This window comes from Tamandua tetradactyla, chromosome 2 (genome assembly GCF_023851605.1).
Source record: "Tamandua tetradactyla isolate mTamTet1 chromosome 2, mTamTet1.pri, whole genome shotgun sequence".
Lineage (NCBI taxonomy): Eukaryota > Metazoa > Chordata > Mammalia > Pilosa > Myrmecophagidae > Tamandua > Tamandua tetradactyla.
In genome coordinates, this window is record NC_135328.1 from 108,989,782 (window position 1) to 109,013,095 (window position 23,314).

At 36.4% G+C, this 23,314-nt stretch overlaps 1 protein-coding gene across 3 annotated transcripts in view; it reads left to right on the forward strand.

Annotated features, from left to right (window-relative positions):
- The window catches only part of LOC143673674 (centrosomal protein of 78 kDa-like), a 51,344-nt gene that overhangs the window by 18,815 nt on the left and 9,215 nt on the right, over window positions 1-23,314 (forward strand). For all 3 annotated transcript variants that reach the window (XM_077148484.1, XM_077148481.1, XM_077148482.1), the window contains exons 9-12: window positions 13,824-13,959; window positions 15,532-15,577; window positions 17,086-17,214; window positions 22,366-22,443. In XM_077148484.1, coding sequence (XP_077004599.1) covers window positions 13,824-13,959; window positions 15,532-15,577; window positions 17,086-17,214; window positions 22,366-22,443 — 389 coding nt within the window. The remainder of the gene's footprint in view (window positions 1-13,823; window positions 13,960-15,531; window positions 15,578-17,085; window positions 17,215-22,365; window positions 22,444-23,314) is intronic.

A 23,314-nucleotide genomic window follows, 5' to 3' on the forward strand; every position in this document is an offset into this window, starting at 1 on the left:
ATGTTAATTTTTATTTCATTTGTTAATTTTTTAAATTAATAAATAATTTTTTTTTAATGTCCAAATTAAGGCATCCAGGAAAAGATGTGTTAGTTAAAAAAGACCGATGATGTTTGGGGTTTCTCTCTCAGCTGGAAAGGCATATGGTGACTTCTCTAGCCTTCTCTCCAGGAATCTTCAGTGGCTTCCCCGGGGCTGTGTCCATTCTGTTGGCTCTGTTGGTTCTGGTGGCTCTAAAGCTTCTTCCAAAATGGTTCCCTCTTAAAGGACTCCAGTAAGCAAGCCCACTTTGAATGGGTAGAGACACAACTCCATGGAAACAATCAGAGAGGTCCCACCCAGCAAATAACTGAATGAGGATTAAAGGACATGGCTTTTCTGGGGTACATAATAGCTTCAAACTGGCACAGTAGCCTTAACATCTTAATATTATATCTTCCAATCCAGGAGCATGGACTATCTTTCCATTTATATAGGTCCTCTTTGATTTCCTTCAGTAGTGATCTGTAGTTTCCATCCTGGAGTCCTTTATACCGTTAATTAAGTTTATTCCAACATATTTGATTCTTTTTGTTGATATTGCAGGTGGAACTTTTTTCTTGATTTCCTTTTTTGATTGTTCCTTATAGACACACCACTGTTTTTTTTTGTTTTTTTTTTTAGTTTTTAGGATGCATCATCCGGGAATTGAACCCGGGTCTCCCACATGGAAGGTGAGCGTTCTACACTGAACCACCCCTGCACCCCACACCACTGTTTTTGTGTGTTGGTCTTGTACTCACCACTTTCCTGAAATCATTTATTAGTTTTACTAGCTTTGTTGTGGATTCTTCAGGATTTTCTATATATATAGGATCATGTCATCTTTGAATTAGGATAGCTTTGCTTCTTCCTTTCCAATTTGGATGTCTTTTATTTCTTTTTCTTTTTTTTTTGACTAAAAATTACTGGTTGGCAATTGGAGTAAAAATTTTAGTAGGTATGGTAGTCGCAGGTAATATTGACTTGTTCTTGATCTTAAGGGGAAAGCTTTCACTCTTTCACCATTTAGTATGATGTTAGTTTTGGGTGTTTCATATATGCCCTTCATCATTTCAAGGAAGTTCCAGCTACCAACTATTCCTATTTTTCTGAAAGATTTTTACTGAGAAAGGGTGCTAGATTTTGTCACATGCTTTTTTTGTGTGTCAATTGAAATGATCATGTGTTTTTCCTTTCATTCTATTAGTGTAGAATTGATTTTCTTCTAACAGTTTTTTTTACTTAAGTCCATTTTTTTAATATTATATAGCCACTCCCACCCTCTTTTGGTTAATAATTGCACGGAATATTTTTTCCAATCTTTCACTTTCAATCTCTTTGTGTCTCTAAATTTAGAATGACTTTCTCTTGATTATGCAGGACTTACTGCCATTTTGCTCTTTGGCTTTTGTAAGTCTTACACCTTTTTTGTCCCTTAATTTTTCCATTAGTGCTTATTTTTATATTTTGTTGATCTTTTATAGTGAATTCTTGAGAATTCCTTCTCATTTCCTTCTGTGTGTATTTTTCCAGTATTTTCTTTGTGCTTACCATGGGGCTTAAATTTTACATCCTGAATCAAATATCTTGTTTGCTTTAGCACCAATTTAACTTCAGTAGTATAAACAAACTGTTCTTATACTCCTCTGTCCCCAAACCTTTATGTGGGGTTTTTTTTTCCCACAAATTACATGTTTATATATTATGAGTCCCCAACTCTTGATTTGTTACTTTATACATTTGCCCTTTAGATCTTGTAGGAAGTAAAATGTGGAGTTATAAACCAAAAATACTATAGTACTAACATTTCTATGTATCCACGTCATTACCTTTACTGGAGAATTTTATTTTTTCGTGTAGTTTTGATCTACTGTCCTTTTGACTTGCAGAATTCTCTTACATCTAATATATGGACAATCTAGTGATGAAGAACTCATGGAGTGTTTGTTTATTTTTGAATGTCTTAATTTCTCCCTCAATTTTGAAAGGCATTTTGCCAGATATAGAATTCTTGGTTGGTAGCTTTTTTTTTTTTTTTTTTAATTTTTTTATTAATTAAAAAAAATTAACTAACACAACATTTAGAAATCATTCCGTTCTACATATGCAATCAGTAATTCTTAATATCATCACATAGGTGTATGGTCATCATTTCTCAGTACATATGCATCGATTTAGAGAAAGAAATAGCACGACAGCAGAAAAAGAAATAAAGTGATAACACAGAGAGAAAACAAAACTAAAAATAAAAAGTACAAAAATATATGAGAAAAAAAAAACAAAAAAAAAACTATAGCTCAGATGCAGCTTCATTCAACGTTCCAACATAATTACATTACAATTAGGCAGTATTGTGCTGACCTTTTTTTTTAGAAACCATACCATTCTACATATGCAATCAGTAATTCTTAACATCATCACATAGATGCATGATCATCGTTTCTTAGTACATTTGCATCGGTTTAGAAGAACTAGCAATATAACCGAAAAAGATATAGAATGTTGATATAGAGAAAAAAAATAAAAGTAATAATAATAAGAACAAAACAAGCAAAACAAAACAAAATAAAAACCTATAGCTCGGATGCAGCTTCATTCAGTATTTTAACATGATTACTTTACAATTAGGTATTATTGTGCTGTCCATTTTTGAGTTTTTGTATCTAGTCCTATTGCACAGTCTGTATTCCATCAGCTCCAATTACCCATTATCTTACCCTGTTTCTAACTCCTGATGAACTCTGTTACCTATGACATATTCCAAGTTTATTCTCAAGTGTCGATTCACATCATTGGGACCATACAGTATTTGTCTTTTAGTTTTTGGCTAGACTCACTCAGCATAATGTTCTCTAGGTCCATCCATGTTATTACATGCTTCATAAGTTTATCCTGCCTTAAAGCTGCATAATATTCCATCGTATGTATATACCACAGTTTGTTTAGCCACTCGTCTGTTGATGGACATTTTGGCTGTTTCCATCTCTTTGCAATTGTAAATAACGCTGCTATAAACATTGGTGTGCAAATGTCCGTTTGTGTCTTTGCCCTTAAGTCCTTTGAGTAGATTCCCAGCAATGGTATTGCTGGGTCGTATGGCAATTCTATATTCAGCTTTTTGAGGAACCGCCAAACTGCCTTCCACAGTGGTTGCACCATTTGACATTCCCACCAACAGTGGATAAGTGTGCCTCTTTCTCCGCATCCTCTCCAGCACTTGTCATTTTCTGTTTTGTTGATAATGGCCATTCTGGTGGGTGTGAGATGATATCTCATTGTGGTTTTGATTTGCATTTCTCTAATGGCCAGGGACGTTGAGCATCTCTTCATGTGCCTTTTGGCCATTTGTATTTCCTCCTCTGAGAGGTGTCTATTCAAGACTTTTTCCCATTTTGTAATTGAGTTGGCTGTCTTTTTGTTGTTGAGTTGAACAATCTCATTATAAATTCTGGATACTAGACCTTTATCTGATATGTCGTTTCCAAATATTGATTCCCATTGTGTAGGCTGTCTTTCTACTTTCTTGATGAAGTTCTTTGATGCACAAAAGTGTTTAATTTTGAGGAGCTCCCATTTGTTTATTCCTTCTTCAGTGCTCTTGCTTTAGGTGTAAGGTCCATAAAACCGCCTCCAATTGTAAGATTCATAAGATATCTCCCTACATTTTCCTCTAACTGTTCTATGGTCTTAGACCTAATGTTTAGATCTTTGATCCATTTTGAATTAACTTTTGAGTAGGGTGTGAGATATGGGTCTTCTTTCATTTTTTTGCATATGGATATCCAGTTCTCTAGGCACCATTTATTGAAGAGACTGTTCTGTCCCAGGTGAGTTGGCTTGACTGCCTTATCAAAGATCAAATGTCCATAGATGAGAGGGTCTATATCTGAGCACTCTATTCGATTCCATTGGTCGATATATCTATCTTTATGCCAGTACCATGCTGTTTTGACCACTGTGGCTTCATAATATGCCTTAAAGTCAGGCAGTGCAAGACCTCCAGCTTCGTTTTTTTTCCTCAAGATGTTTTTAGCAATTCGGGGCAACCTGCCCTTCCAGATAAATTTGCTTATTGGTTTTTCTATTTCTGAAAAATAAGTTGTTGGGATTTTGATTGGTATTGCATTGAATCTGTAAATCAATTTAGGTAGGATTGACATCTTAACTATATTTAGTCTTCCAATCCATGAACACGGTATGCCCTTCCATCTGTTTAGGTCTTCTGTGATTTCTTTTAGCAGTTTTTTGTAGTTTTCTTTATATAGGTTTTTTGTCTCTTTAGTTAAATTTATTCCTAGGTATTTTATTCTTTTAGTTGCAATTGTAAATGGGATTCGTTTCTTGATTTCCCCCTCCGCTTGTTCATTGCTAGTATATAGAAATGCTACAGATTTTTGAATGTTGATCTTGTAACGTGCTACTTTGCTGTACTCATAGCTCTAGTAGTTTTGTTGTGGATTTTTCCGGGTTTTCAACGTATAGTATCATATCGTCTGCAAACAGTGATAGTTTTACTTCTTCCTTTCCAATTTTGATGCCTTGTATTTCTTTTTCTTGTCTAATTGCTCTGGCTAGAACCTCCAACACAATGTTGAATAATAGTGGTGATAGTGGACATCCTTGTCTTGTTCCTGATCTTAGGGGGAAAGTTTTCAATTTTTCCCCATTGAGGATGATATTAGCTGTGGGTTTTTCATATATTCCCTCTATCATTTTAAGGAAGTTCCCTTGTATTCCTATCCTTTGAAGTGTTTTCAACACGAAAGGATGTTGAATCTTGTCATATGCCTTCTCTGCATCAATTGAGATGATCATGTGATTATTCTGCTTTGATTTGTTGATATGGTGTATTACATTAATTGATTTTCTTATGTTGAACCATCCTTGCATACCTGGGATGAATCCTACTTGGTCATGATGAATAATTCTTTTAATGTGTTGTTGGATACGATTTGCTAGAATTTTATTGAGGATTTTTGCATCTATATTCATTAGAGAGATCGGCCTGTAGTTTTCTTTTCTTGTAATATCTTTGCCTGGTTTTGGTATGAGGGTGATGTTGGCTTCATAGAATGAATTAGGTAGCTTTCCCTCCACTTCAGTTTTTTTGAAAAGTTTGAACAGAGTTGGTACTAATTCTTTCTGGAATGTTTGGTAGAATTCACATGTGAAGCCGTCTGGTCCTGGACTTTTCTTTTTAGGAAGCTTTTGAATGACTGATTCAATTTCTTTACTTGTGATTGGTTTGTTGAGGTCATCTATGTCTTCTTGAGTCAAAGTTGGTTGTTCATGTCTTTCCAGGAACCCGTCCATTTCCTCTAAATTGTTGTATTTATTAGCGTAAAGTTGTTCATAGTATCCTGTTATTACCTCCTTTATTTCTGTGAGGTCAGTACTTATGTCTCCTCTTCCATTTCTGATCTTATTTATTTGTGTCCTCTCTCTTCTTCTTTTTGTCAATCTTGCTAAGGGCCCATCAATCTTATTGATTTTCTCATAGAACCAACTTCTGGCCTTATTGATTTTCTCTATGGTTTTCATGTTTTCAATTTCATTTATTTCTGCTCTAATCTTTGTTATTTCTTTCCTTTTGCTTGCTTTGGGGTTAGCTTGCTGTTCTTTCTCCAGTTCTTCCAAATGGATAGTTAATTCCTGAATTTTTGCCTTTTCTTCTTTTCTGATATAGGCATTTAGAGCAATAAATTTCCCTCTTAGCATTGCCTTTGCTGCGTCCCATAAGTTTTGATATGTTGTGTTTTCATTTTCATTCGCCTCGAGGTATTAGCTAATTTCTCTAGCAATTTCTTCTTTGACCCACTCGTTGTTTAGGAGTGTGTTGTTGAGCCTCCACGTATTTGTGAATTTTCTGGCACTCTGCCTATTATTGATTTCCAACTTCATTCCTTTATGGTCCGAGAAAGTGTTGTGTAAGATTTCAATCTTTTTAAATTTGTTAAGACTTGCTTTGTGACCCAGCATATGGTCTATCTTTGAGAATGATCCATGAGCACTTGAGAAAAAGGTGTATCCTGCTGTTGTGGGATGTAATGTCCTATAAATGTCTATTAAGTCTAGTTCATTTATAGTAATATTCAGATTCTCTATTTCTTTGTTGATCCTCTGTCTAGATGTTCTGTCCATTGATGAGAGTGGTGAATTGAAGTCTCCAGCTGTTATGGTATATGAGTCTATTTCCCTTTTCAGTGTTTGCAGTGTATTCCTCACGTATTTTGGGGCATTCTGGTTCAGTGCATAAATATTTATGATTGTTATGTCTTCTTGTTTAATTGTTCCTTTTATTAGTATATAGTGTCCTTCTTTGTCTCTTTTAACTGTTTTACATTTGAAGTCTAATTTGTTGGATATTCGTATAGCTACTCCTGCTCTTTTCTGGTTGTTATTTGCATGAAATATCTTTTCCCAACCTTTCACTTTCAACCTATGTTTATCTTTGGGTCTAAGATGTGTTTCCTGTAGGCAGCATATAGAAGGATCCTGTTTTTTAATCCATTCTGCCAATCTATGTCTTTTGATTGGGGAATTCAGTCCATTGACATTTAGTGTTATTACTGTTTGGATAATATTTTCCTCTAACATTCTGCCTTTTGTATAATATATATCATATCTGATTTTCCTTCTTTCTACACTCTTTTCCATATCTCTCTCTTCTGTCTTTTTGTATCTGACTCTAGTGCTCCCTTTAGTATTTCTTGCAGAGCTGGTCTCTTGGTCACAAATTCTCTCAGTGACTTTTTGTCTGAGAATGTTTTAATTTCTCCCTCATTTTTGAAGGATAATTTTGCTGGATATAGGAGTCTTGGTTGGCAGTTTTTCTCTTTTAGTATTTTAAATATATCATCCCACTGTCTTCTAGCCTCCATGGTTTCTGCTGAGAAATCTACACATAGTCTTATTGGGTTTCCCTTGTATGTGATGGATTGTTTTTCTCTTGCTGCTTTCAAGATCCTCTCTTTCTCTTTGACCTCTGACATTCTAACTAGTAAGTGTCTTGGAGAACGCCTATTTGGGTCTAATCTCTTTGGGGTGCGCTGCACTTCTTGGATCTGTAATTTTAGGTCTTTCATAAGAGTTGGGAAATTTTCAGTGATAATTTCTTCCATTAGTTTTTCTCCTCCTTTTCCCTTCTCTTCTCCTTCTGGAACACCCACAACACATATATTTGTGCGGTTCATATTGTCATTCAGTTCCCTGATACCCTGTTCAAAATTTTCCATTCTTTTCCCGATAGTTTCTTTTTCTTTTTGGAATTCAGATGTTCCATCCTCCAAATCACTAATTCTATCTTCTGTCTCTTTAAATCTATCATTGTAGGTATCCATTATTTTTTCTATGTTTGCTACTTTATCCTTCACTTCCATAAGTTCTGCGATTTGTTTTTTCAGTTTTTCTATTTCTTCTTTATGTTCAGCCCATGTCCTCTTCATGTCCTCCCTCAATTTATCGATTTCATTTTTGAAGAGGTTTTCCATTTCTGTTCGTATATTCAGCATTAGTTGTCTCAGCTCTTGTATCTCATTTGAGCTATTGGTTTGTTCCTTTGACTGGGCCATATTCTCAATCTTTTGAGTGTGGACAGTTATCTTCTGCTGCTGGCATCTGGGCATTTATTCAGCTTTCTCTGGGTGTCGGACCCAGCAAGGTTGTAAGATTTTTCTGTGAAAACTCTGGGATCTGTTTTTCTTATCTTGCCCAGTAGGTGGCGCACGTGGCACACGTTTGTCTCAAGTGTTTGGAATGGGTCTCCCCCAGTCACCGATCTCCGTGGCCTGGGGATTTCGGATCCAATTCTCTCCGTTGGTTCAGGGGCCGTGCGTGGTGGGGGCGTCAGCTGCCGCGGCTTGAGGGGACCCTGTGGCTGGTCGCGGGCCACAGCGGGCCTGGGAGATTCCCCACCGGACCAGGAAGCCTCCCGCGTGGAGGGGGCCACCGCGGCTTGGATAGCCCTGCGATCCGAGACTCGTATCTGCGGACTCGAAGCCGAGACTCGAAGCCACCCGCAAAAGAGGGGTGCCGGCCGTCACGGCTTGGGAAACTTGCCTCTCCGAGACTCTCAGCCGGCCTGGGAAGGAGGGAGGGAGTAGCTCGGACTGCCGCAGCTGCCGCTGCTCGGGAAATCGTGCGCCGCCGGGGGTCTCACCGCAGCCGAGTCTCGCAGTCATACTAGCCAGCCCAGACTTTGGATAGCCCTCTGATCCGAGATTCGTAGCCACGGACTCAAAGCCGAGACTCGAAGCCGCCCGCAAAAGAGGGGTGCCGCCTGCCTCGGCCTGGGAAACTTGCTTCTCCAATACTCTCAGCCGGCCCGGAAAGGAGGGAGGGAGAAGCTCGGACTGCCGCAGCTGCCGCTGATCGGGAAATCGCGCGCCGCTCGGGGGTCTCACCGCAGCCGAGTCTCGCAGTCAGACTAGTCAGCCCAGAGTTTGGATAGCCCTCTGTTCGGAGATTCGTAGCCGTGGACTCAAAGCCGAAAGTCGAAGCCGACCGCAAAAGAAGGGCGCTGCCTGCGTCGGCTTGGGAAACTTGCTTCTCCAATACTCTCAGCTGGCCCGGGAAGGAGGGAGGGAGTAGCTCGGACCGCCGCAGCTGTGGCTGCTCGGGAAATCGCGCGCCGCCGGGAGTCTCACCGCAGCCGAGTCTCGCAGTCAGACTAGCCAGCCCAGACTTTGGATAGCCCTCTGATCTGAGACTTGTAGCCGCGGACTCAAGGCCGAGACTCGAAGCCGCCCGCAAAAGTGTGGCGCCGGCCGGCTTGGCTAGGAAGCTTGCCTCTCCGAGTCTCTCAGCCAGCCCGGGAAGGAGGGAGGGATTAGCTCGAACCGCTGCAGCTGCAGCTGCTCGGGAAATCACGCGCCGCTCGGGGATCTCACCGCAGCCGAGTTTCGCAGTCAGACTAGCCAGTCCAGATTGGGTTACGCTGTGTGTCCATTCCCTGCTGTAGCCCCGGGAGCTGTTCTGTACTGTTTCTGTTCACCTATTAGTTGATTTGGAGTCGGAGGAACTAAGACGCATGTACCTTACTAAGCCGCCATCTTGGATCCTCGGTTGGTAGCTTTTTGCTTTTAGCGCTTTAATTTTGTCATTCCATTATCTTCTTGGGCTCATTCTGTTTGGAGTTCATTGAACTTCTTGAGTGTATATATTTATATCTTGTTAAATTGGGGTTATTTTGAGCCATTATTTCTTTGAATATTCTTTCTTAATGTTTCTCTCTTTCTTTTCCCTCTGGGATTCCCATAGAGCTTATGTCAGTATGCTTGATGGTGGGGTCTCTCAGGCCATGTTCACCTTTCTTCATTCTTTTTTCTTACTGCTCCTTAGACCGAATATTTTCATTTGTCTTCAAGTTCACTGATTCTTTCTTCTGCCAGCTCTAATCTGCTCTTGAACACCTCTAGAATTTTTAATTTCTCTTCAGCTGTGTTTCTTTTTTCATCTATGACGTTCAGCTCTGTTTCTTTTTCATCATTTCCATTTCTGTTGATGTTCTCTTTATTTTCTTCTACCATTTTCCTGATTTTCTTTAGTTATTTATCCTTTGTTTTTCTTACTGTTTGAACATATTTATGATTTTTTTTTTAAGTCTTTGTCTGCTATGTCCAAGGTCAGGTCTTCTTCATTAATGTTTCTAATGCTTTATTTGGCTCCTTTATGTAGTTCATTTCCTGTTTCTTTGTATGTTTTGTAATCTTTTGTTGCAACCTGAACTTGTTATTTTATTGTGTTATCTCTGGAATTGAGATGCTGAGGCATCTTTTCCTAAGATTGTATCTAGCTAGTTTGTGACAGAGATTTCTAGGATGCCAGGAGCTAATAAAAAGTAAAAATAAAAATAAATAAAAAGTAAAGTAAAAAAATCTCTTTTGTTGCTCAGATGTGACCTCTCTCCCTAAGGCATTTCTGCAGATGAACTCACTGCCTGCCCCCTACATGAGGTATGACCCTCATGGGTATTAATCTCCTCTGCAGTGTAGGACATGACTCCTGTCAGAGCCTAGCCCTGACAATATGGGAGTGAGAAACCCTTTTGTCCAAAAGGAGAAGGAGAAATTAGATAAAGTTTCAGTGGCTGAAAGATTTCAGATAGAGTTGAGAGGTAATTTTGGAGGTTATTCTTATGCATTATGTAGATGCCCTTTTCAGTTTCTGGTATATTGGAGTAAGTAGAGGGAAATACCTGAAACTGTTGAACTGTAATCCAATAGCCTTGATCTTTGAACATAATTGAATAACTATAGAGCTTTTAAGGTTTGTCTGTGAGATTGTGAAAACTTTGTGGCTGACACTCCTTTTACCCAGTGTATGTATGGATGAGTAAGAAAAAAAAGAAAAGAAAGAAATGATATAGGAGTTTGGGGGTGGTGGTGTATTAGCTAGTGTTCTCTAGAGAAACTAAATCAGCAGGAGATAATCTGAAATATAAAATTTATAAAATAGTCTCATGGGTGCATGGGTGGTTCAGTGGTGGAATGTTTGCCTTTCGTGTGGAAGACCCAGGTTCAATTCCCGGACTGTGCACCCCTCAAAAAAAGTCTCACATAACCTTGGGGTTGTAGAGTTCAAGGTCTGTACGACAGGTCACAAGCTTGCAGCTCCAGTGAAGGTCCTCTACAGACTCTCAGGAGAAGCTGACTGGCTGAAGAAGGAAGAGTGATTGTCTCGTCTGAGTCCCCCTTAAAAGCCTTCTGGTGATTAAGCATCACTCATTGCAGAAAACACTCCCCTATGAAATGTCCTCATAGCCACAGACTGGTCAGAGCTTGCCCAACCAGACAATCAGGCACCACCACCTGGCCAAGTTGACACATGAACCTGACCATGACAGGGGGTATGGGATATATAGGGTGTTCTTTCTTACTTTTATTTTTATTTTTTGGAGTGTTGAAAATACTAAAAAAAAAAAAAAAAAAAAAAAAAAAAGGAAAGAAAGAAAGCACTTTTCCCAGTTCAGATTTGTTTGTGTGAGTCCTTCCCTTCAGAGCTTCATCTTCCTAGCACTGATTTAGAGAGCACCAGTGTGAAAGCATGGATCCTCCTTGGTCTTTTCTGAGCATGAGTCTTAGCCTGATGTGCACATATACTTATTTAGCTGTCCACAAAGTGAATCTGTGTACAGGGCACGTTTTGAACTGGTGAACCTGCCACAAGTGCCCTTGTTAAGTCTGCTTAACTTAGACTGCTACAAGAGGTTTAGTCCTTCAGGCTGCCACCAGACAGATTGGCACAGACATACATGCTCCCTAACATGTGCACAAGGTTCACCCTGCTTCCTCTGGACCTGGGACCAGGAACACACACCAGGTGTGCAGGCTGACTCCATGTCAAGTTAGCGAGGGGATGGGGGAAGGCCAAAAAGGGTGCCACAATATTTTTCTACCATTTTTGCATTTTTCTTGATTTAGCGCACGTCCTATTGTTACAACCCTTTACTTTGTCGAGTTTTCAGAAAGATGGTTTTGCCATTCTTGCTTGTTGCATTTAGCATCTATTGGAGGGACAAAGCCCACGAGCGTTTTACTCCTCTTGATTTCCCCTTCTGAAATTGTTTTTTAATATGTTGTGTGAAGATTTTTATTTAGGCTTTAAAAGGTATTGTATTAGCAATAACAATAAAAATAAAAGTAGAAACCACCTCCATTTCCATCATCCTCTCAAGCAGTAGTTAACATTTTCCCTTTCTCTTCCTTCTCATGGTTGTCTATAAGCATCATTTTCATATAGCTTAAGCATAATTCAGCGTTCTTTTTTTTCCTTCATATTGTATTAAAAACAGTTTGTAGGACTCATATCTAATGAATATATAAGATTTTTTGAGTTAATAAGAAAATTTTTTAAATTGGTGAAAAGTTGGAAAAAATATCAAACATTTTTAAATGCTGCTGAATACAATTTCTTTTCTACTAAAATTTTTGTGCTTTTGATTTACCATTAATCAACTTGTTTGGTCAGTAATGTGTTAAACAGTAATTGTTAAGAGCATTAAATTTAAAAAAATTTTAGGATTTGTCTACAAGTTTTTATTTCAAAACAGTGCTATTTTAGGGTAGTACAATGGTGGCTCAGTGGCAGAATTCTTGCCTGCCATGCCAGAGACCTGGGTTCGATTCCAGGTGCCTGCCCATGCAAAAACAAAACAAAAACAAAGCAGTGTTGTTTTAGTAGGTAACCAAATAATAACTACAAGGAAGTAATTGAGATTTGCGATATTACACTAATGATGTATTACTATTAAATGTTTATCATGTGTAAAGCATTCTTAAAAGTAAGTGTATTTCAACAAATAAAATTTTTAAAAAGAAATCAGTGTATTTCAATATTATTAGAAATATACATGTTAGAGATTATGTAATTATAATATCTGGTGGTATATAATAGGGTATCATTGTGGGATGAGAATAAAAACAATTAAAAATTTTTCTTAGTATGGTTAAAATGGAAATGTAACTTAAGTTTACACGCTCACTGAATGATTTTAAGAGTAATTTTTTTCGTGGATTTTTTTTTTTTTTGCTCCAGTTATTTGAAGACATAGATTTAAGCCCAGTTAGTATCTGACTGCATAGTTAGATATTGTTCAGTTAAAGGTTAAATATTTTATGTGAATTGTGTCACATTCATATTGTTATTAAGTGTGCACAAAGAAGACAGGAGCTTTATTAGTTTTTTTCCCCCATCTTCTAACAAGGTAAATGTAAGTTATTGGTTTTAATTAAAAATGTATTTGCATTAGTTTCTGAAAGTACAGGAAAAGGTATAACACATACTCAGACCACATACACACATTCTTTTTATGAAGGTAATTAAGTTTAAAACAAAAATAAAATAGTACAAGATGAACCAAGCACCTATATACTTTTAGAGGCATATAAATTTATTCATAGAAATTGCCAGGACTGTATGATGATTATTTATAGTGTTACACTATAAATATTCATCTTCTGTTACCACATACACTATTTTTTACTCGCCAACCTAGCATTGCTAAAATAGATCTTGTATAGTAATATAGACTTAAAGGATAAATATAATCATTTAATTAATTTTGTATTATTTATTCTTACTGAGATTAGAGAAAATGAAATATGTGAATGTGAAATTTAATATATGTTAATACTTTAGGTTTGTCCTAAATACTTTAGGACAAACCTAAAGTACTAACATGTAGGTCTAGCTTTTGTCACCAAACATATCATATGAAGATGCTTGACTCTTTAGTGTTAAAATGTGGGATAATTTTCCACATTTCACTCTTTATGCAATAGGTTTTGTTTTTTTATATTTTCTATATGAATTCAATGGGTTAAAGATCAACAAACTTATAGGATGGTAAGATTGACTCAGCTGCTATCCAGCAAACTTCCATTTTACACTTTTGATAATTTTTACTTAGGAAAGTTAATCTTAAATTGAAATTTTGGTCTAATTCAGAAGATTCCGTTTACCAGGAGTCAGGGGGTTATCTGTGTTTATCTGTTTTTGGGATTCAGAAATACCAAATAAATCTGCATGACACATAATGAAACTTATCAGTACTATCTTTTATTCTTAGGATATTTTTTAAATTTACTTTTACATGTTCTGCATACCTCATGTACTCAGCTTATATTTATAACTTGTCTTTGTTGAGAATGTATATTTTTGAAACTTTACTGACCTATCGACATTTTTCCAAAGCAATTCTGTTTTCGATGGCCTTGGCCTCATTGTCAAGTGTATATTTGTATCTTGTAGGAGTGTGTGTATGTGGTAATTCTTAATTATTTCTAACATTTCCTCAAACATAGGATTGGGTACAAAGAAACCAGTAAGTAATGGAAGGAAACATGCCTTTGATAAAGAATATTATGCTCCTAAACCTCTGCCGCCTGGTGTGTCTGGTTTCCTGCCATGGCGTACTGCAGAACGTGCAAAAAGAAACAGGTAAAACATTTTTATTCCCTATCTGTAGCTATTCCAGAGTATTTAATTTGCAGCTTCTATTATGTGGGAAGTCTCTGAGATTTCTATAGGGGAGAAAAGATGACTTACCCATAGCTTCTGCCTAATGAATCCCTTAGGGAAGATAAGCAAAAAATAATTGCTGTTGGGAGTTTCACGTGATTTTGTGTCACAATGAGGGGAACCTAGTGGAATGTAGAGGAGGATGATATGATCTCCTTTTGGGCAGTAAGGAAAGGTTGCACTGAAGACATGTGTAATGAGTTGGGTCCTATAGTAAAGGAATAGGAATTTGGATATTTAGGAAGGGGGAGAAAAGCATTTTAGGCATGGGGAATATTTTAGTGCAGAATGGTTGAAAAGTATAAATTAGACTTAATCTAATTCAATCAACTGGCCTAACTGATTTTAATGTATCAAAGCAGTTACTGGATTTATGTATTTTTAACTGATTACTTACCCAAGGGATAGGTTGTCACAGTAATTTTTGTCAAAGAGGTATAAATTCTTTTAAAATTGTATTGTAATTTTAAGCTTAAGTGAATTAGATTGCTATAGATTATTTTCAAATGACTTGGTAATATTCAAGAAATTGGGGATTAACAATTGCTTAAGAAAGCAGAAAATTGATTTTACATAGAGTTTGAAAGGGTAATATATAAAATAACTGTTCAGTTGCTCACATTACTTTGATATCCACATTCTTCAGTGGGCAACTGAATGGTTACTTTTTTGCAAATGGTAGTATGAATTATTATTGTATAAGCTATAGTGCTAACAGTCAAAAACTTTACACTTTAGTTTTATAGTTTTCTGGTTTTATATCTCCTTCATGAGACTTAGTGATCTCAAGTACATTCTGGTTACAAGGAGTTGTAAATTAGAGAATGATGAATGTGACCAGTTAGACTGGAAATTTCAACCATCCTGAACATAGGAACTGAAGGTGCCTCTGAGCAGTTCAGAGAGTTATCACAAAGCCATTCTGCTAAATTCTGTTAAATTTGCTAGCAGGGTCTTCCAAGTTCTTTTGAGCTTATTTATTTTTATATATAGTTCTATATGGATAGTATACATAATACAAGTTTTGTTAATAGGTTTTTAAGTTGTTAGTGGAAAGCAGCAAGCTGAAAATGGCAAAGATGTTATTAGAGTCAATGCATTGGCATCCTGACTATGAAAGAAACATCAGAAAAAGTAAAAAGGACTCATAAAATCTCAAAGACTATGAAAGCTTCTGGGAGCTTTTATTGTAGGAATAAAACACTCTAAAACTTGGAAACCCAGGAGGGGTAATAATTGCTCCCTTTTGTATAATAATTGATGTTCTTAATGGTATCTTAGTGGATAAGAAAGAGTGATGATTCCGTTTGTTTCAGAAGGTAAGATGATTTCCAATCAGAATGATAAAGGAATAACTTTAGCACTTTTAAAGGTATGAAAGAATAGATACCTGAAAATGCATTTTTGTGGCAGTTTATGAGGTACTGATCTAAATTATGAATCTACTATATTTACATCAAAATATAACTTAACTTTTTGTTATCTCTTTAGGGATTTTCCATTAATCAAAACTCATGGCATATCCAATCAGTTGAAGGTATGTAGTTATTGTATTTATAATATGTAAGGGGGTGAGTTGGGGAAGGTGGAAAATCTTTTTTTTTTTCTTTTAAACTGAATAGAGCCTAGGGTGCATGGGTAGTTCAGTGGTAGAATTCTCAGCTGCTGTGCAGGACACCTGGGTTCAATTCCCTGCCCATGCACCCCCCAAAATCAAACCAACCAACAACAAGAAACCTCACACAGCATTTAAAAAAAAAAAAAAAACGAACAGAGCCTTACAAGAAACATGTAAATCCATTAAAAACTTTCCAGGTCAGTCTCCAGTGCCACTGTATAGTGGTGTGGGTATGACACATTCCGGGGCATTATAGTTTCATTTGTAAACAAGAAAGCCATTTCTCCAGTACACAAATTAGCCATTCCCGGGTAAAACAAATATGACTTCCATTTCTGACCTGATTATAATATAGAGTTATCATACTCAAAAACATTTTTATGATTTCAAGAAATACAGTTTTTGAGCTATATGTACAAATTCTGGACCCTAAAGCCAGACTAAAGTAACAAATCCCAAAGGCTGTACTTTCTCAGAGCACTTTACCTTCCCTCACCAGCATTCCACATATTCCCTGTCATACTTACTACCTCATGGCTTTGAAACAAGCTAATCCTGGCCCAGTATCAGGGTCTCCTTTTCAGTTGCCCTGGGAGACTCTATAGCTTATTTTTCTGTAAAAGATACCACAAGTGAGATTGAAAGATGAGTCCCCTATGTGTCTGTATTGTCCCCTGCATGACCTTTAGGAGTTTTTCATATACTTCAAGGGTTGCTGCTTGTGGTAGAAATTATATTCCGGTAACTTGTCTTCTGTACAATTGTCATCCCAGTACACACTGATCTGAAGAATTGTAATGAGATTGTGACCAAGTAAGTTTTTAAGTATGTGGAAATGTCACATTGAATAACATTCCAGTGGCAGTGAATCTGACCAGAGAATAGTATTATCACACTAGTCTTGACTTAAGGATAAGATGAGATTTTTGATGGATTCATTTTAGTTTTGTGTATATGTGTGTGTGTGTGTAAGAGAGAGAGAAATTTAAAAAATCATTTTAGTGTTTGTTATTCACAATTGTTATATTTTGGCTTTTCTAATTGTCAGTCCTCTACTGATGAGATATCTTTCTAAAAATTACATTTTCTTCCATACTCTTTGTGTCTGATGGTGAGGAATAATTTTTTCTTCTACAGCATAATGTTGATCAGAAAAAAAAAATGTTTACCCTATCTCTTGGCTCCTCTCTTGGTTCTTGTGAAAGAAACTTAATAATAGAGCATAATGTATATATTATAAAATTCTATACAATACCACAGCAAGAATAAATTATTGTCATTTACTTTGTTATTGATTGTTTTAGGTAAGGAGCAGTAAAAGACATTAATAAATACTGACTTGACACTTCAGTAAGATCACTTTGGATTAGATGTCCTTTAATATCTACTGTTTGATTTCGCATTAAATCTTGTCCTCTTTCTTTAAGCAATCAGAGTTTCCTGTCACTGTGACAGTAGAGAGTCCTTCATCCTCAGAAATCGAAGAGGTTGATGATTCTTCAGAAAGTGTTCATGAAGAGCCTGAGAAAATCAGATTAAAGCAGGAAGCGTTACAGGTACAAAGTTATCATCTTAAAGCTATAGGGAAGATACTTTCAAACTGTGTTTAGTATTTGGTGGGAAGCTTGATGGTGCATCAACACTGATTCCGTTTTCCCCCCCTTCTATCTCACATCTGCTTGAATTAGTTCCTTAGCTTAGACCAAGGGGAAAGAAGGACTTTTAAACTCCTAAGAAATAAAAATCAAAACATGTCATCAGTAATGTATTTTTCTTTTCTTAGAATTATAGAATGTTAGATCTAGAGAGTACCTTAATAATCCTAAGATAAATTCAAAGAAATGAGCATTGAATGAATATAATCAGCTATTCAGTGCTCCCATTTTACAAAGCAGGAAATCGGCAGTTCTAATGACCTTTTTATAAGAAGAAAATATAACTTTGATTTTAATGAAGGAAAGTTGTAAAAAATAATTGTAAGTTTTACAAATGGCATTCTCCTTCAATTAAATAAAAAATTTCATTAAATTAGGTTACATTAGTAAACAAACCTATAAAATATCTGACATCTAATGCCATTGCATATTTCTGTTTCTGATGGACAGAAAGAAAAAATAGACTCTTATAACAATTTTGTATCTCAAAGATACTGTAATACTATGTTTTATTTCTATTTTAATGTAGAGCTCATAATTTATAGTAAATAAGGGGGAAATATTGTGGGGAGGATTTGCTTTTCTTATAATACAAAGTTCATATTTAAATTTTAAAATGTATTTGATATTTTGCTTTAGTATGAAACTTATAGAATATAGAAATAAGCATGGGAAACTTATTTGATTCTCAAAACAAAAAGCCAGATTCTCAAGTTTTTTTTTTTTTTTACATGGGCAGGCCCTGGGAATCAAACCTGGGTCTCAGGCATGGCAGGCCAGAACTCTGCCACTGAGCCACCGTGGCCAGCCCCAGATTTTCAATTTTTAATAAAAATTCATGATAAAATGATACTGATGTAGAGAAAGAATACAAAAGACTGCATACATTATGATTCAATCTACATAAAGTTAAAAATAGGCAAAATTGAGCTAAATTGTTAGAGATGCACATATATAAAGGAAATCACTACCAGGAAAATGATAGTGATATTTAACTCTGGTCTTTCTCCAGTTGTGAGGTGTTTTTGTTTGTTTATAATTTCTGTGAAATAAGTTTCAAATATAGAGACCATGATATGAAAACTGATTGAAAGGGGTTGAGTAGATCTATGGGTCCCACTGATTAACACTACATATATAAATAAGTTCTTGCATGAACTACTCCAAAAGTTTAATTCTTGTACAAAGAGTGTTTAAGTTCAGGGTATAGGGAAAATTGCTATTGCGTGCTATGGGATATGTTTAACAGGAAAACATCATTAGTACCACAGGAAAACATCATTAGAACCACAGCAACACCAGGGGTAAATAATGGGAGGAGGAACAAGGGAAAAGGGGAAGTTTAGATTTCCTATTTGGTGAAGGTGTGTTTATTGATTATCTTTCTCTTGGGAACAATGAAATTATCTAAAATTGAGAGTGTTGTTGGACTGTGGACTTTGGACATTACACATGATGCCTAATGAATGCGGGTGGCTGGAGGATGCACTGAATGAGAAGTAAATTGGCAAAGAAAGGTATATACATATGCTCAAATATTGTGCTGCTACAAAAAAGAACAAAGTTGTGAAGCATGCAACATTGTGAATGAACCTATGGAACATTTGGTGAGGCAAAATAAGCCAGAAATAAAAGAGCAATTATTGTATGGTCTCATTTAGAAAATGTTTATAATAAAATAGGGGCCTAGATTGTAAGCTTTTGTAGCAGTCACATTTTGTCTGGAGTGGCGATTATTATTTCCAGATTTTGAGAGGCTGTTTTATATATGAATAACCTGGTACTCAGAGATAAGAAAGAAGGCGATCAGGTCAGGATTAAGGTAATTCAGAACACAGGGGTAAGGAAGACATTGTCTGTATTTTAGAACCTCATCTGTTCTTTGAGACCCAAGGAAGAAAGATTTATTTTGTCCAGAACCTAAATTTTCTGTAGCACATAATCTAACTCAACCTGTCTAGATAGCTCATTTAACAATAGGAACACGGGGAGCCCAGAACAAGAATGAGGTCCTTTAATCCTGTATAGCTTAATGTAATACCTGGATATATCCCAGAATGTATTAAGCAGATAATCAAAAAGTATTCTCAAAGTTCCTTGAAGGATGGGGGAAAAATAGGGAACTATGAAACTTTACCACCATGGAAATCCCTGATAACTGTGTCAGACATTAGGGCCATCAAATCAATAGGCCAAGTCCTTGACCTTGAGGTTTACTCTTGTGAAGCTTATGTATATAGTGGAAAAGCTTAGCCTACCTGTAGGTGTGCCTAAGAGTCACACCTCTGGAGGACCTCTTTTGTTACTTAGATGTGGACTCTCTCTCTCTAAGCCCAACTCTGCAAGTGAAATTATTGCCTCTCCACTACATGGGACATGACATCCAGGGGTGAATATCTTCCTGGCCATGTGAGAGATGACTCCCAGGGATGAGATTGGCCCTGGCACCGTGGGCAGGCATCAGAAATTGAACCTGAGTCTCCAGACTTTCAATCATTTTTACCTTCAATATGGTAACATCATTCATAGACCTATTAGTGAACCACCTTCACGTCTATCTATTCCCTTACATTAGAGTTCAACCTCATTAGCTAATTGTTCATCCATCTCTAGCTCCTATGTATCTTTAAATCCCCTATATCATGTATTATAAGCCTCTGATTTTACCTATACCATGGTCATAAAAGTAGAGTCAAATAGAGTACGTATTGTGTCTGGCTTATTTCACTCAGCATTGTGTCCTCAAGGCTCATCCATCTTGTCATGTGTGTTAGGATGTCATTTCATCTTGCTGCTGCATAATATTCTATTTCATGTATATACCACATTTTGTTAATCCACTCAACCATTGATGGGCACTTGGATTGTTTCCTTCTTTTGGCAATTGTGAATAATGCTGCTAAGAACATCAGTGTACAAATGTCTGTTTCTGTCATTGCTTTCAGCTCAACAATGCCATCCTGACCAAAAGGGGGAAAAGAGATGTTACAAATAATGTATCAGTAGCTGAGAGTTCAAATAGAGTCAAGAGGCTACTCTGGAGGTCACTTTTATGCAAACTTCAGTGAGACATTGCTACCTATCATAACTTGCCAAACCCCAACCGAAACCATTCCTGCCAATCCTAAAGAACATGTAGGGCAGTATATAAGACTCTACGAAGGTTCCATGCACTAGGGTAACTTTCCAAAAACCTACAATCCAGATGGGTCACTGGACCAGATAAGTCCTGCAACTTAGACGACCCAGCCTCTCCTGAACATCAGCTAGTTTCATCTCCCTACCCTTATTATTGACAGCCCTCCCAACATGAAAAAGTTAGAATGCACATAGCCCAAATATCCCTAAAGAGAGAGATACAAAGGTGATGGTGAAGTTATACAGAGAAGGTAGGGTTTAACAAACGAATATGACTGCTGAATCATTATATTGATATTTCTTTTAGTTTCCAGTGTATTAGAGCAGCTAGAAGTAAAAACCTAAAATTGTTGAATTGGAACCCACACCAAGCTCAAAATCTGTTCTACAACTAATTGTTGTCCTGTGCATTGAAATTTATTGCTTTTTTGTATATATGTTGTTTTTCACAACAAAAGAAAAAAAGTGATGATAAAATATATATTCCTTCTAGCCTCCAGTGTTCTGGAGCAGCTAGAAGGAAAATTCTGAGATGATGCTATGGTAGCCCATGACAAACTCTAGGATCTGTCCTGTAAGTACTTGTTGAGTGCTTTGTAAACTATTGCTTTTTTCTTTCTTTGCTTTGTATATATGTTATAGTATACATTAAAAAAAAGTTTTAAAAATGGGAACAGCCAAATCAATAGGCCAAGCTTTGCTCCTATGAAACTTATCCCTGCAAAGGGTAAGGTAAACCTACTTAAAATTAGGCTAAGAGTCACCCCCAGAGAACCTCTTTTGTTACTCAGATGTGGCTTCTCTCTCAGCCGACATGGCAAGAGAACTCACTGCCCAACCCACCTCTATGTGGGGCATGACTCCCAGGGCTGTAAACCTCCCTGGCAGTGTGGGGCAGAAATCCTAGGATGAGCTGGAACTCAGCATCAAGGGATTGAGAAAACCTTGACAAAAGGGGGAAGAGAGAAATGAGATGAAATAAAGTGTCAGTGGCTGAGAGATTTCAAAAAGAGTTGAGAGGTTATCCTGGAGGTTATTCTTACACATCATATAGATATCCCCTTTTTAGTTTATGGTATATTAGAGTGGCTAGAGGGAAGTACTTGAAACTCTAGAGCTGTGTTCCAGTAGCCATGTTTCTTGAAAGTGATTTTATAATGATATAGTTTTTGCAGTATGACTGTGTGATTGTGAAAACCTTGTGTCTGAAATGTTCCTTTTATCTACAGTATGGACAGATGAGTAAAAAATATGGATAAAAATAAAAGGGGCAACAAAGGTTAAAGTAAATTGAGTAGATTGAAATACTCAGTCAATGAGAGGGAAGGTAAGGGGTATGGCATGTTTGAGTGTTTTCTTTTTTATTTCTTTTGCTGGAGAGATGCAAATATTCAAAAAAAAAATGATCATGGTGATGAATGCACAACTATGGTTGATATTGTGAACCATGTCAAGAATGTATGTTTGTTGTTTACAATAAAAATATTTTAAAAAGTTCAAAAAATGAATTTTAATCTAAAATTACATAAGTCAGGTATGGTAAGGTTGTTATTAGGGCTTCCTATTAGAAACAGTACCCACAAATAAGAATAGAATTTTCCTTTCATAGCATAATTTTTTATTTCTGACTGATGACATGTATATGCCTTTTATGGTGAGCTACTTTCACCATGAATATGTTTTGGAAAGAATGGGATTTAAATAAATGTGCTAAATAAGTATGCTAGATTGATATATTTTGTTAATTTTACTAGCTTGGTGTTACATTACAAGTAGTGGACTATAATCTTGAAATGTGAGTTTACTTCTGGCTCTTCTTCTTATAGTTGGTGCCATCTTTTGAGCTTGTAGATGGGCTTTAGAGGCTCAAAATGTGAATTAGGTATAATATTTATTCTTATTTCCTTGTGCTAGGAGAAACTGGATGAATGCCTAAAGCAGTTAAAGGAGGAAAGAGTAATAAGGCTTAAGGCTGATAAAAGAGTCACTGAGGTAAGTAAAAGATTTTTCTTATACTTTTGAGAGTTTTGGGCTTGGTTATTTGTTTATTTTTATTAAACATGTGTAGTTTTATAGAAAAATCATGCATGATATGGAGTTCTCATATTCTACTCCCCACACACATGCATCATTACATCGTTTTCCCTATTATTAACACTTAGCATTATTATGGTACTTTTATTACAATTGATGAAACACTATTGCTATAATGATACTGTTAACTGTGGGCCATAGTTTACATTAGGGTTCACTATTTGTGTGGTAAAGTCCTGTGGATTTTTTTTTCAATTTTTGTTCTTTTAACATATAAACAACCTAAAATTTGCCCATTTAACCACAGTCAAATATAGAATTCAGTGGTATACATCACAGTCACAGTGTTATGCTACCCTCACCACCATCTATTACCAAAACTTTTGGGTTTTGTTTTGTTTTGTTTGTTTTTATTTGATTTTAATATACATATACACTTTGTAAATTTTAAAGTAAGAAACTAGTATAGTGCAAATGTCTGTACCATATTAGCCTTTATATTAATTACATTTAGTGGTCATATGATTTATCCCAGAAAGCATGCTTTTAAAAATGTAAAAATTTTAGGGTTTTTTTTTTCTGTGCTTTTATGATTTCAGCTTATTTTCTATTCATGTTGCTTCAATTTGCAAATTTACTAAATAGGCTCATCTGTGTATACAATGAAATGAGAGATTACTGACAGTAAATTATAAGTTAAGGTAATGGAAAACTGCTAAGAATTCAGTGAAAGATAAAAATCTATACCATGAGGATTAAATTAGGTAGTTGCATGAAAGGGCATAAGTTAGAAAGATATATGTAAATATTTCTTATTACAAGTTGCATT